At 42.6% G+C, this 14,683-nt stretch overlaps 2 protein-coding genes across 3 annotated transcripts; both read left to right on the top strand.

The window, feature by feature from the left end:
* The first annotated feature begins 325 nt into the window (after positions 1-325).
* On the top strand, positions 326-4,010 carry LOC129105417 (uncharacterized). Of its 2 annotated transcripts, none has more exons than XM_054616423.1 (4): positions 326-646; positions 931-1,015; positions 1,789-1,856; positions 1,938-4,010. In XM_054616423.1, exons 1-4 carry the CDS (start codon positions 528-530, stop codon positions 3,283-3,285), a joined length of 1,620 nt encoding a protein of 539 aa, XP_054472398.1. In that variant the 5' UTR covers positions 326-527; the 3' UTR covers positions 3,286-4,010. The 2 variants fall into 2 exon arrangements, with proteins under 2 accessions (XP_054472398.1, XP_054472399.1); XM_054616424.1 differs by having other exon boundaries at positions 554-665.
* A 303-nt stretch (positions 4,011-4,313) lies between these two features.
* pdrg1 (p53 and DNA-damage regulated 1) lies at positions 4,314-9,039 on the top strand. The gene is made up of 5 exons (XM_054616433.1): positions 4,314-4,447; positions 5,982-6,057; positions 6,266-6,340; positions 6,483-6,563; positions 7,948-9,039. The coding sequence occupies exons 1-5, from the start codon at positions 4,364-4,366 to the stop codon at positions 8,028-8,030; spliced, it is 399 nt and encodes a 132-aa protein (XP_054472408.1). The 5' UTR covers positions 4,314-4,363; the 3' UTR covers positions 8,031-9,039.
* Positions 9,040-14,683: the final 5,644 nt, after the last annotated feature.

Genomic DNA, 14,683 nt, shown 5'->3' with positions numbered 1-14,683 from the left:
GACCCTTATTTTTTTTGGAGCAGGTTGTTCAGTGTTTCATGTTGCACCTTTAAGTGTACACATCTCTTTTTACTTTTGACCATTATTTTGAAAAAAGACATAACCATTTAAGAAATGATCAGTATCAGTATTGTTAGCCTAAATTTTAAATTGTTGCAAAAAGTATCGGTATCATGTCAGTTTTGGCCATGTTGCTGTAAAGAAATGAGGATACATAACGATTAGAAAAGGATCAGAAATAAGTCATCTATTTATTTCAGAAATGTTCTTCTAATTTCTAATTTTACTCGTTGTATTTGGTCTAAGGGGACTGGTAGACCATGAACTGAGCTGCACTGCCCTCTGCTGGATGGCAGCTGAACCTTTCATCACTCCGACATGTTTTTCATAAGAAAACACGCTGGGTTCCTTCTGCTTTTAGAGCATACCGTCCCCCCCCTCCCACTCATTATGATAGCACCACCGTGTTTCGCGTGAACAGCCCCCACTCGCCCCCTTTTCATTGGTGCCTTCCGTGGGCTTTGGGGATGGGCACCATTCTGCAGGAGCGAGTTCCACATCACTTCCCGGAGATGCTCTCCATCAGGGACGGGGAGCGGAGGAAGAAGAAGGCGCCCTGGAGCAACAGCAGGCCTGATGGTGCCAGGTAGCACGAGCCTCAGATGGTATTTGTTATTTTTGCAGTAATAGAGGCTCTCGCGCCTCTTTCGAGCCGCGACGCGGGGATGCTCGCGTGTCCGCCGCTTTGATCTCCAAATGCACCCCCCTTCGTTTGTGTAATTAAAAAGAGAAGCCTCGGCACTTCAAATCACAGGATATACATTTCTACATGTCATTTATGCAGCGTTATTTTTTTTATTTTATTTTTTATATATGGTGGGTTTAATATGACATACTTTTCTCTTCTTTTTATTTTTTGTTTTTTCCAAGCATTAAAATGGGCAGGCGGCAGTCACAAAGGAAGCCAGTACAGCCGCAGTACGCGCTCCCAAGTCAAGACAATAATAATGAGAAGGTAAGCGTGAGGTACAGCCGAAAACAGGAGTCGGTTAATCGATTAGAGGGTCACAGAAATGAATTGCCAACCGTTTTGTTAATCGATTATTCATTTTTCAAGAAGAAATAGTACTAATATTAATACTTATAATATATTTTTATTTACATAGCGCTTTTAATGGTACTCAAAGAAACTTTACACGTGGTAAAAACAGAAACAATAAAAGCAATAACAATACAAACAACGCAGAGAGATGACATTATCCCAGTAAAAAACAAAACAAAAACACTCATAACTTGCATCACAGGTTAAAAGCAGATATTAATAGGTGAGTTTTGAGTGCAGTTTTGAAAGTGGCGAGTGAAGGAATGTCGGACATGCCAAAAATGTGCTTATTAGAGCTCCTCAGATGTGTGTATTTATCTGCTTTGGCCCCTATCACTACAAGCTGAATATGTTTTGAACTTTTGGTCGGACAAAGCAAGTAGTTTGAAGAAGACTTGAAACTAGAGATTGAGACCATAAACTCATGTTTACAATGTTTTTACAAAGAGAAGTAGAGTCATTTTCTCATAGACTTCTATACAATCAGACTTCTTTTTGCTACCGGAGGAGTCGCCACCTTTTTTAAGACGCTTGCATTGGCTTCACTCTTCAGGACCGGAGGTTGCCACCTGGTTTAAAACTAAAATTCCAGCCACATCTTACAAGTAGCTCCTTTAAATAACTTTAAATGTATTTGTGAAAATATGTAAATGTGTACAGTCTGAACAGTGCCTCTCTGATCACAGAAGCTGCAGCAGAGAAGAAAGCAGAAACCTAACAACCCCTCGACCAAACACGTTACTTTGCAACACAGGTGAGATTGCTGTTTGTGCAAATTCCGTGCCATTCTGTGCTTCCTTGGAGCTAATATAATATCATTTACTTTTCCCTCTAGTACTCAGGGAACCTCAGAGACAAAGTCCCGTCCACTGTCCCCTGCAGAGGACAGGATGGAGCCGAAGGCGCGGCCGGCTGCTCAACACTGCGTCCGCAGGGAACACAAGCACACGGGTTTGAGAGGGAGCAGACACACACCAGCCTTTCCCTGCCACCGCCTGCCTCATTCCAGTCCCGATCCACAGGAGACGCTGTCCCCATACCCAGAGGTGGGGAGCCCGAGCGGCCACGGCGAGGGGGACAGTGACACCGACTTGTCTGAGTCGGAGAGACTTCCTGCGTCGCCCTGTGGCCGGGTTCCTCCAAAGCTCCAGCTGAGGCCGGAGCTCATCGGGGCTGAGGATTTCTCCTCTTGCAGGCCCAGAGGACATGACCGTGGTGGTTTCGACTTCCCAGACTTCCTACCTCCGCCTTTTAACTCCTGGAGCCTGGGTCAGCTGGCTGTCTTCTACAACACGGAGGGTCGTGGAGCCCCTCGGCCCCGGCCTGTGGGCCCTCTGGAGAGGTACCTGGAGAGGATGCTGCAGCTGGAGTGGCGCCAGATTCAGAGCGTCCAGGAGGAGGGCGGGACGCCGGCAGTGTCCGATGTCGTGTCCAGCTGCCACAGGTCGGCCACCTCCACCTCCGCCGCCGCCTCGTTACGCCTAAGCTCTCCGAAGTGCATCCTCCAGTGTCAACGTGCCTTCCCCCTCAACTTCCTCTCCTCGCTGGCCAGCCAATGCGCCCTGCTCTCTGGCTGCGCATGTACCCTCTGCCGCATCCGCTACACCGCCTGCAGCACATCGTCGTCGTGCTGCCGCTCCGCCCGCCAGTCCAGACTGAGTCCCACGCCGGAGCGCAGCAGGGGCCCCTCGTCCCTACCTAGAAGGAGCTATAGCGAGAGCCGGGTGAACTCGGCAGACAGGAGCTCCACGTCCCAAGCTCAGATGTTTGGCAGCCCCGTGAGGACCAGCAGCCACCTGAAGAGAATGCAGGCCTCGGGCAACATCCGCAACCCCGTTCACGGTGCTAACACGAAGCCTCAGTCCACCGCCAGAGACTCGGGTCTAGGGGACCGTTTGGGAGCACGGGGGGACGTGTCAGACTACAGGGCCGGGGGGTTTCGGAGGAGGAGTGGCTCGGAGCAGAGAAGAGGTGGAGTCGAGAGACAACAAGGTGCGTGGGAGAAAAGACGAAGTGGCTCCGAGTGTAGAAGGGGAGAAGCTGAGCGGAGGAGAATAGCTGAGCTCAGGGAACAGGAAATAAAACCAGATGCCGTCACTGCAATAATGGACAATTTACCTGGGTCCAAGAATTGTCCAATAAACAAACCAAACAGACCGAAACAGGTTGACTTTGTTACATAACAGCAAGTTGAGGGCTGTAAGTGTAATCTGTTTGCCACAGCTGCAGTCGTCACATTTATGATTTGATTATGAATGTATATTTTCAGTCATTTTTCCTTATTTGAACAGGTTGACAGAAAGTGCAGCAAGATTGTAAATGTAGTGGGATGTTTTGCTTGCCAGATTTTTTGTTCTTAGCTATTTAAAGTTGCATTATTACATTTGATCCAATGCTGTGATTGCAGTCAAATAAGCTAATGCAACAGTGGGTGTTTACATGCATTATCGATCATACATACAGTAAATCCTTTCAGCATGTTGATATTTATTTTAATTTTCTGATTTAAATCAACCCAGTGAGCCTCCGTCAGCACAATACACAATTTATATATTTTTCTGCAGGAATTTACAACAAACCACTAATGATTCTGTTTGGGTTTGTCAACAAAATGACTGCCCAATGAAAGGGATTAAAGTTTACCAAACAATTGTAATTTACAGGTGGAATTCTTTGTAAGTCATGGTTAAATGTGTTGAAAAGCTTGGTGAAGGTATGGGAGGAAATACTGGGGGGAAACACTGCTGCATCCTGCAAGACAACTTCATTTCTCCGATTGTCCTGGAGTGGTGAACTCAGTGCCTGGACCTCAGACCACTATAATTTTAATGGCAGGACTTGCATATTGCTGTTCACTTACGGTTTTATGAATGTATTAAATGTTGTTTTGTGGGAGTAATCTCAGGGCTGGGGGTGATTAATTGTATTAGGCTAATATAGTGTGAGGGCTTAATGTAGCCTTGAAAATATATGAAAGTGCTTTGTATTCACCTTGTTCTAAATAAGATTGAGTCAATACAAGCCTCTAAAAGAGGTAAAAAAGATGTTTACGTCCCCAATGTTCATGACAGAGAAACAAAGTTTCTGAAATACAGAGCAAGCAAATTATGCCATGGTGCAAAATGCTGGTGATACTTAGATACTGTTCTTTATCTATCCATCGCCTATAACTACTGTTTGAGGGGAACTGTCATGAAGCGGTCCTCTCTGTTTCCAGTCGTTGTTTTAGACCGGACGTATTTTTAAAGCGACACAGCCACCATGGACGCTGTACCCGAGCGTGTTTTGGAGTACCTGACAGAAGTCGAGGAGGCAGCTGAGGATGTTCTCACCACTAAACAACAGGTTATTCAATAATTACTCGGCAACAATAAGCTGTTAATAATATGCAGAGCAGGGTCACCTGGGAAGACCGATGCACCAGCTGCCATTGAGAATGTTAGCAGCTAGGCTAACTAGCTCGCGGTTCACGGTCCCTTTTAACTGGTCTTACATTTCCATTTCATTAACGTCAAACTGAGCAAACCTACTCTGGGAACACGGTTTAATAGCTAGGTGTTAATATTCTTAAGATATACAATTAAGATCAACACTGTCAGTAAAAAACAAACAACCAATTGTAATGTAACAACGCAATTAACTAGGTAACGGTACCATAACTGCAGATGTAACGTCAGCCACCATGGACGCTGTTACTTTGGACTACGTTATTTAACAGACGTTGTAGAGGCAGCTAATAATATTCGCACACTTAACAACCCCTTCTTTACAACATTAAGCTGTTGATAATAAACAGAGCAAGGCCACCTGGGAGGACCGACATATCACCAGCCACCAAGAAGGTTAGCAGCTAGGCTAACTAGCTCTTGGTTCACAGTCAGTTTATCTTAAACTACATTTCCCTTTCGTTAACGTCACCTGCCATGGCAACATGATTTGCTAGCTCTGTGCTGATTTGAGTAGGGCAGCAAATAACGAAATATACTGACCAGAATTTGTTTTGCAATATTGTTTACAGTGGGTACAAAGTATTTAAATTTTTCACTCTTTGTTTCATTGCAGCCATTTGCTAAAATCGAAAAAAGTTCATTTTTTTTTCGCATTAATGTACACTCAGCAACCCATCTTGACAGAAAAAAATTCAGAAATTAGAAATTTTTGCAAATTTATTAAAAAAGAAAAACTGAAATATCACATAAAGTATTCTTTTAAAGGGGTCATTCAAGCCGCATTCACGAGGCGCTGTTGGGCTTTTTCCCCATATATTCTTGGTATTGGATAACCTGCAGTGTGTTCACTGTATACCTGTGAGTTGTAAAATACTATTGTTTTGTAAAATGGCAAGTTGTTCAAATAAACCAATAAAGTAGTAGATGCAGAATATGGGCAGTAAGCAACAGTATTGTCTCTTTTAATGAAAGAAGCCTTCAAAGACATATGACCTTACTTTGATAAATGCAGAAGTTAACCCTGGAAATGTGACTTGAAACTTTATTGTACTGCATTGTTTTGACAGTGTTTCATTTAGTTGTTATTTATTACAGGGATGTACATTGCCAGGATATACAACATTAACTGACATTTGAAATAATGCCACTCAGCAAAGTCCCCAGGCAATAATAATAATAATAATTATTATTATTATTATTATTATTTCCCCCTTAAACACTCTATGACAATGCATATTTATATTACAAAACTCCTGTACAACTAGTCAACATGACTGTTGTCTGTAATTTTGATTATGTTTTACCCATAAAGCCAACTTGTTGGAAATTTATATTAAATCACTTTTCCTTTTATTCACATTCCATAATGGAAAAAGCATTATCTACTGTATATATCTGTGGATAACTAATGTTCCCTGTGCATGTTTCAGATAGTGGACCTGGACACAAAGAGAAACAGGAACAGAGAGGCATTGAACGCACTGAAAAATGAAATGTCAGATTCAGGTAAGCAACCGTATGTGACAGAATGTTGTCTGAGAAGAGGAAAGGCTTCATTATGCGAAAGCTTCAATGTGATCGTGTACATCTGGGCTCAAACAGTAATGTCACGGACACATTGACTTATGTTGAAAAAAACAATCATTCGGGGGATGTTACAGTGGATGGGAGTCAGCTGTACAGTTGTTATAACGGTCCATGCTGTCATTTGCAGAGAAAGTGAAGGTTTGCATCGGAAACATGTTCATCAAATTTCCCAAACTGAAGACGAGAGAGATGATTCAGAAAGGTAAAGAAGAAAAAAACACATTTTGAATTTATTGGTTAGTTTTCCATTATACATTTTAGTATGAATAGATTTGTTGTTCACGTGTTGTAGCCACATATAAGTTCACCCTGAACTCTTTCCATCTTTCTTTCTCTCCTGTTAGACCAAGAGCAGCTGGACAAGGAGATAAACAACCTCCGCACAGGACTGAAAGCAAAAGTCAACCGTCTAAATGAGATGCAAGGTAATGAAGAGCATCTGAGCTGTTTAGTTTATTTGCTTATTATCCTTTGACAATAACAGTGATTTTACCACGCAGAAAAAAAGAGCTGCTGGTCAGTTAGTTTATTTGTGATATTGTCTGTCTCGTCTGGTGGCTTTGAAAAGAACATTGATTGACAGCTTCAGTTCCCCCAATGGCAAGGTAATACAGTGACAATGTTTGAAATCTAGCGTACACTTAAACTGCTATAGATATTTTTAGGAGTCTACAATAGGCTCTGCTGCTCCTATCCACAATGGTAAATTGCTTTGCTGACGTGCTGCTACTCCAGTCTGTTTCTTCAAACTCCTTCTATAGTAGTAATACACTGACTATGGATAAGTACCTCATACATGCCCACTTCAAAACCCCCAGACTGTCCCTTTAACAGCTGGTGTTAAGGCAACACCTGTAGAGTCTAGTGCAGACCCAGTCTTTTGCTGACCACTGAATAGGACATAAGGACAAGAGAACATGTTGAACAGCTCCGTCGAGTTATTCAGCCAGAGATTAGACTGCCACTGATGCTTGTTCACACATTAGAGGTACAGCTAGCACCATGCTAAGGGGACACATGCTAAGGGAGCTCAAAGAGTTCAAACAGACAGGACATTGAGATAAGATCTGGAGGGATGATTTTTTTTTAATGCTTCTAGTTAAACCTTTAAATAGGCAGCAATTTACCCTATTAACAGCACAGATTCACCAGAGTCTCTGATAGGTGTGTTCCAGGCTTTTAACTTTGTGTCCTCGTGGACATTTCTGAAACTTGGACCATCTCCATGAATTTCGATGTGTCTTTAAACTCTGAATGTCTCCAAGTGGTTCAACGAAGCCTTGGAAACTTAATAGTGATTCCTCTGGTAAACCAGTTGAAAAGGGGAAATCCAAGACAAGAATAATTTCTTAAAGCACCTACAAAATTTGAAAAGCACCCATGACTGTGCTGCCAAAGCAATAGCATATTGGTGCTCCTGTGCTATTTGCACGTGATTTAAATAATATTATGCAGACATATATGTCACAAAATTGGCCCCTTTCTGTGCACATGAGCCTCATTGCAAAAACAGTCCCATTTCCAAAGTTTTTGGTGGTAACTAAAGTGTATTAATAAGTGGTGTCTGCTCAAACTGCTTTATTTTAAAAACAACAAAAAAAAACGAAAGGGCTTAATAAAAATATATGAACAAACTAATTTATTTTTATATCATAAGCGCATTGTCTTTTGTTTAGCGAATCTAACGCGGGGAAGATGGCGGCTGAAAGTGATGTGCAATTCATCAGGGGTCGCATTCCATTCTTTGAGAATACGCCCCTGAATGTCCTCCCAGCAGTGTGCTCATGATCTATGTCTTTTTGTTTGTAGGAAAACCTGAGCTGAGAGGCTACAATCTTTCTCCTCTGTCCACGGATGAAGTCAGAGCCATTAACAGCCTCTTAAAGAGATGACATCTGATCTGCTGACTGCTGAATAGGACATAAGGACAAGAGAGCATGTTGACTAGATGCTGAAGAGCCTCAGCAACCTCTGGATCAGCTCATGCTAACTACGTTAGCCTCCTGGACGATTGACAACAAGGATGTAATGACATCTCCATCACCAGCCTTTAGGACATTTTTTTTAATTTTGTCAAACATCAAATATTGTATTCTCGGTCTCAAGTCTACACAAAAAGCAAAGTTAATACAGAAAGTGTATTTAGCCACTCTCTCTTTCCTCTCACTTTTCACATTTTCGAGCCATCTTGATGAACTGAGTGCTGTAAAACAGTCTCTGCAGTGTAACCTGCATTTGTTAATAGAGATGTTTCCATACCATTTGTTCCCACCCGATACTGATACCTGAAGTTGCATATGGGCCGATACGGCATACCAATCTGATACCAGCAGGTTAAAAACATAAATAAATAAATAAATAGGTCATAAATCATAAAAGATAAAAAAAATCTCTTTTCATGGTCTGGTGCTTTGGGCCTCCCCTCTGACTAAACTTGGAAACGGCTCCCCTTCAGCCCCCATTTAGTTTATTTGATTAGTTTCGCACAAGTACCGGATGCCTAAGGAATCACGATTATGATATCTTATCCCATAGACATTCAGCAATTAAACCTAATATTGCTGTTTGATGTAACTCAGACTATGGCCACCAGATGGCGGTGCAGTGCAGGTGTGTTATTATAAGCTATGTAACCCTCAACAGAATGCGATCTCGGGGTTTAACTTGTGTTTTCCAGAGCGAATGTTTGTTTTCATATTGTTTAACAATTGTTTGCATGTTTTTATTTAATACGTTTATGATTCTGGGTGTTTTTGTGCGCAGAGTGAGTTGCTCTCACTCTGTGACTTCAGTATGAGTTTTTGTTGTCTCTTGTTTTCTGCGGGTTGTTTTTGTCTCAGACTCATACATACCGTACATCCTTAATTACAATGTAATCCAGGAATAAACTGTAAGTAGGTGTATTGTGTCCAATTCCTCCAGCTGACATGCCGTTTGAGCATGAGAAGACACGGAGCGCCTCGGGGGAAACGGCAGAGTGAGGCAGCAGGAGGTGTGATTGTGTATAATGCAGAGGTGGAGGTGGTGGTGGTGGTGGTTTTGTTTCTTCACACTCTCCTCAGACTTTGGTTGCGTGCCACCGCTCTCAGACCTGGAAACCGGCTCTGGGTGATGAGTCAAAGCATGGGAACCTGCTGATCATCTCGCACGTTACGCCATCTCTCCTCGTCGAGGCACGCAACGGCGCTATGTTAAGAAAGATGTCTCCTGACTTCTTCTCCCCCCCCACCTGCGAGGCTGCAAACTGATGATTGATTGACACTGTTAACCCACCTACTTAAACTACAAGAGCTAATTACTCACACCAACAGCAGTGCAATTAAACCCGTACGCTGTGTGTAATCATATCGAAAAGGCCAAAGCGTTGACTCAGCTGTTATTCACAGTGCTATTGCTGCAAGAGCTGGACCAGAACCCTGTGGAATGAACACGTCTAACAGTTGTCACTCTGTGGGTCACTTGGATTTATCGGCATTGATTAATACTCCAGAGCTTTTTAGTTGTTGTTTTTTTTAGTGTGTGTGGCTTCTTCCTGCCGCGAGGCTGAATTGTTTAATGACTTTCTTGGGGGGGGTCTAATTTAGCTGTCATCATCCTAATCTGCAGGAGCGGCGTAGTGATTTAACGCGGGATACTTGGCTGCCGGTGAGCGCGCAGACCTCTCAGAATGCGGTCAGGGAGCAGCAGACGGTTACGCGCATGGCAAATCTTGACGACATAAGTAGGGGGTTCGATTTCATGGGGGCGGGGGTGCTTTATTTTTGACAGACGCGGCCCAGGGGTCGTGTCAATGGGATTTAATGGAGGAGACTGCCAGTGCATTAGGGCAAGTGTAGGGTGTAAAGATGAATAAATGTACACGCAGGGAAGGTAGGGTTATATTACCAGAAAAACAAACCCACAAAAAATGCTACTAAATTAGTGTTATTATGGAGAGCTGCAGGAATGAGTCCTAAGACCCGGAAATTAGTCAAGCATTTTTTTTGCACTACCAGGTCCCTCTTCTTGAGGTCAATGGGTTTTTTTGCTAATTTTTTTGTTAGATACAGGCGGGAACCCTGAAAATTAAAGCCAAGGCGGAAGTGTCTTAAAGCTGCGTTGTATAGAAGTCTATTGATTTATTCCCTCAGTAAACATTGTAAACATGAGTTATGGTCTCAATCTCTAGTTTCAAGTCTTCTTCAATACAGCATGATGTTCATTTAGTAAATGATGGTCCATCTAGAGTCAAATAGACCATAAAGCAGAGTATGCTTTAGGGTGGGGCTACCTTGTGATTGACAGGTCGCTACCAGAGCCTCATACTTCGTCTTTACTTCGCTCCTCCACAGTCCAAATATGGTCACTTCCGTTCACTGGTTGCAAAAAGTAAAAATAGCGAGGGCTGAAACGCTGGACTCAAAGCTTCAAAACGACAGTCCACAAACCAATGGGTGACGTCACGACAACTACGTCCACTTTACGTCCAAAAAATTCTGTCACGCTTTATTAGCACATATCATACCTTATACTAAACATTTATCTTTCCTTCATTCATTGTCAATTTTATTTGAATTGTGTGTCGAGCTGTGTAGTATGTAAAGGTGGTATCTGCTCTCCCAGATTCATACACTCCTCTTTACATATTCTTTGAACCTGTAATAACTGATTCTTTCCTTTTATGCACTGCCGGGCAGCGGAAAGTAATTGTGAGCGCAACATTTACATATAAAAACCTGTGAAGTTGATACGGCAATGTTAGCAAACATTTGCACAGTTACACATCCAGCAGATACAGAGCAAAAACACCTACAAATATACAGGAAAAAAACTTGAATATTCTCTGAGATTATAATGTCATATATTTACGAAAAAAACTCAGTTAGACATACAGCATTTTTTGTCAAGGAAACACATCGCTTTACTTTGCCAGGTTGGATCAACTTTATTAAATCCGGTCCTGCGCAGACCAGCTGTGTGGGATAGTGGAGCACGTCTTCAACCTGAGCCTGAAGCTGGGGAGAGTGCCACAGCTGTGAAAACATCCTGCGTGGTACCAGTGCCAAAGACCCCGCGACCCAAGGACTTCAACAGCTTCAGGCCGGTGGCGTTAACATCCCACCTGATGAAGACGCTGAAGAGGCTGGTCCTTGTACATCTCCGCCCCCTGGTGAGCTCATCAATGGACCCGCTTCAGTTCGCATACCAACCTGGCATCGGGGTGGATGACGCTGTCATCAACCTGCTACAAAGATGCCTTTCTCACCTGGAAAAGGCTGGACGCACTGTGAGAGTCATGTTTTTCTTGTGTTTTGTTGTGAGGTTTTAATAAAAGGAATTGTGTTGCTCTGGGTACCAGAACACATGGTGCCATTTTAGCACTTGGATCAAAAGAGCTGTGTTTGTCAGCAATGAAAATGACCGAAGCGTGACCTCACATTTCCTGCCATAGTTTTGTGCCAGTGTTATTGGATACAGAGGGTTTTCATACGGGAACACGCTGATCGCCATTTAAAGCCACTTATGTCTGATGAGCTCCTCGTATACGGGCCAGTTTCATCTGTGGGCGCTTCACATTCTTTGGCAACTCCGCAGGCTTTTGACAGCCGTGATAAAACCGCACTGCCGATGTTACATGTAAATCAAAAACAGTCCCGTAACGGCTTCTCTCTCTCTCTGTCTCTCTCTCTCCCTGATTCCAGGCAGCCTTTAGTTTCAGTCTGTTTCTGACTGAGCCTTCAGTCAGTTCCCAAAACATAGACCCGCATCAAGCTAGCATAAGATGATGAACAGGCATGTCTTGCAAGATGCCCAAACTGACGGTGGACCCAGACAGACCAAGCAGACTTTATGGATTTTTTATTTATTGATAAGGTGTAGATACAGAGGCTACCTGCCAGGTCTATGAAGTCCAAGCTGAAGTAACTAGTCCAGGAGCTCTTGACATTTCTGTATTTTCTTGCCTCCTCTTTTGCTGTCTTCTCTTTCCTCCCACTCGTGACCCGGAAATCGATATCAGCGCTCCATCCTGAGAAACGTCGCAATTCCTAAAAATGCATCTCGAGGAGAGAGTAAGCTTTCCGGAGGAGCTAAGAGCGAGGATACACAGGTGGAATACACACACCACGGCGGGAGCGGGGCTCTTGTGTTCATGTTGGAGGCAATAAAGATGACCAAACTCTCTGGTCTTTATGTGGCGCCTCTCACGGCTCTGTTCTAACCGCATTCCTAGTATCACCTTGGTATTACTTATGATGTGTGGGCTACATCCAGTTCCAACTGCTGTAATTGTGACATGATGCTTACAAGTGCAAACATCTGCTTGTTATTATTCTATCAACAAGAACATTCTATTGCATTAACCGCTAATTTGCTGTAGGCTAACTCACGGGGGCAAACAGTAGTCAGTTGCCCATAATGTAATCCCCAAACAACAGTCCTAAAAGTATAGTCCTGTGGGGAAAAGTTGCAATCGAGGCTGTGCGATGAAGATGGTTTAAACTGATGGCAAAAAAAAAGCACACAGCCAAAAAATCCTGGGAGTGAGTTATGGTGTTTGTGTGTTGTGCATGATACTGCAATCTATAACTGTTGTTGCTCTCAACATATGGTGTCGATGTTCATCGCAGCCTCCAGATGTTTCTACGCCATAAATAATGTTTCACACGTTTCTGGATTTATGGATGTGATCTTAGAGCAGTGTTTACCAAGCTTCTTTTTTATTTAAATCTTTAGTTTTTTCCACATCCCCTTATATTATTCCTGAATAGGTAAACCAGCCGTTTAGAAGAGATATGCATTTGATAAATTACAACTATGTTTTATGCAGGTGTCATTGAAAACATATACACATGTAAAATACCTAATACATGAGACCAATATACGTATAGGCAGAGTTTTTTTTCTCCCCCTCTCATCAGTAAAACAAACAGACAAAGGCCAGCCACCTCTTACAAGCCTTGGGGGTGGGGGGGGGGGGCTGAAGCAGGTGAGAGGAAAAGGAAACAAGGATGGTGAAAGGAGGGAAAGAAGTGTGGACCGGTATGATAAACTGTAAGTCCAGCCAGTGCACGGTGCACCAGTGTGTGCTCTCACCGCATTAGGGCCTCCAAGGAGTCACAGATGAGTTGGCAGCCATGCGAAAGTCTCGTTCCCCGTCAAAATAAATAGAACGGCAAGCCTTTCTAAATGAGCTGGTGGGTTCTGAGTTCTTTTAGCAAACTTTTCCCACTAAAGTGTGTGTCAAAATTAAAAAACACAACTTCCTTATCCTTTATGACGACCATGTCTGAGACCTTAAAAAAGTATGTGTCCACATGTGCATTACCTTCCTGCTACCAGTAATTGGTTATTTTTTAATGCCAATCAAATGCTCATTATGGAGCAAAGTGACAAAATGCATTTTTTTGCTTTCCCAGCGCTGAGAACAGAGTTTAATTATTTAATTTATTCCTGTACAGTTTTGTAAATGTAATGATGACTGTTTTCGAAAGAGGCATTATTATTATGTGTGTTTTAACAATCTAATAAATCTATATCTCCCTCTCCCGTCTGTCTGTCTGTCTGTTTGTTTGTCTCTCTCTCTCTCTGTCTGTGTTGGCGTGGGCGTGGCTTCTTCTCTTACTCCTCCTGGCTACCTGATTGCTGCCAATCTGTTTCACCTGCTCCAAGCCACACACCTGCATTACATCAACTCATCAGCCCTGCAGTGTATACATATATATATATATATATATATATATATATATATATATATATATATATATATCTGTGTCTTGAGTTCATTTATCTTCTCTGATATACGAAACATTGACATCATGCATAGCGAGTGATTTCTTTCGATGGCGCAAGTGCCACAAAATGATATGTAAATGGTGACAAAATGTTCAAAATCACAACAATTTATAAATTAATACAAAATCACTACGTTATATGTTTGTTTGTTTTTAATTAATTTAATGATTTATTGATATATTTCTTGACTGGCTGGCTGACTTACTTGCTTACCAGGGACAGTGCACAAAACAATGAGGTTATGTAACGGCTGTGCCAGAGATGAGGTAGTATGATTACTTGTGATTGCAGGTTTGGTTTGCTTTATGCCCTCTCTTTGGTCTCTGTTTAAAGGTTGGGTAATTAGTGCTTTCTCTTAACTCAATAGGAACACTGTTCCAGTAGTGGGTGGCTCTGACTGAGAAGACAGTTTGCCCAAACTTACAGCATCTGTCTCCCATAACACAGTCTTCTCTGGTATTTGCCCTCATTACCCTGCTGCTACTATCATTTTGCATTATGAACTGCCTCAGTGTTGGAGGTGAAGCCCATGTAGATCCCCAAAGATGAGGAAAGCATCTGCTAAATGTTTAAAGTGTGTACCATCTTGTTAAGTGTTCAGTGAGTCTTACCATGAACTAAATTCATCGACAGTTGAACAGTTTACAGGCTCTGTGTTTTGGAAGCGAAGATGCACACACACACACACACACACACACACACTGTTATGCCAGCAGAGTTACAGAAGTTGTATGGCTTGTTTGACCTGTTGTGCATTTTGTTGTGAATAAAA

Source organism: Anoplopoma fimbria, chromosome 17, assembly GCF_027596085.1.
Source record: "Anoplopoma fimbria isolate UVic2021 breed Golden Eagle Sablefish chromosome 17, Afim_UVic_2022, whole genome shotgun sequence".
NCBI lineage: Eukaryota > Metazoa > Chordata > Actinopteri > Perciformes > Anoplopomatidae > Anoplopoma > Anoplopoma fimbria.
The sequence above is the reverse complement of the archived record's forward strand: the minus strand, read 5'-3'. Positions and strand labels throughout refer to the sequence as shown.

Excerpts from the sequence above, each read along its gene's own strand:
- LOC129105417 (XM_054616423.1), top strand. The coding sequence starts at position 528 with ATGGGCACCATTCTGCAGGAGCGAGTTCCACATCACTTCCCGGAGATG. Across the intron at positions 647-930 it reads AGCAGGCCTGATGGTGCCAG|CATTAAAATGGGCAGGCGGC; the intron begins GTAGCACGAGCC and ends GTTTTTTCCAAG. Across the intron at positions 1,016-1,788 it reads AAGACAATAATAATGAGAAG|AAGCTGCAGCAGAGAAGAAA; the intron begins GTAAGCGTGAGG and ends CTCTGATCACAG.
- pdrg1 (XM_054616433.1), top strand. The coding sequence starts at position 4,364 with ATGGACGCTGTACCCGAGCGTGTTTTGGAGTACCTGACAGAAGTCGAG. Across the intron at positions 6,058-6,265 it reads AAATGAAATGTCAGATTCAG|AGAAAGTGAAGGTTTGCATC; the intron begins GTAAGCAACCGT and ends TGTCATTTGCAG. Across the intron at positions 6,564-7,947 it reads CCGTCTAAATGAGATGCAAG|GAAAACCTGAGCTGAGAGGC; the intron begins GTAATGAAGAGC and ends TTTTGTTTGTAG.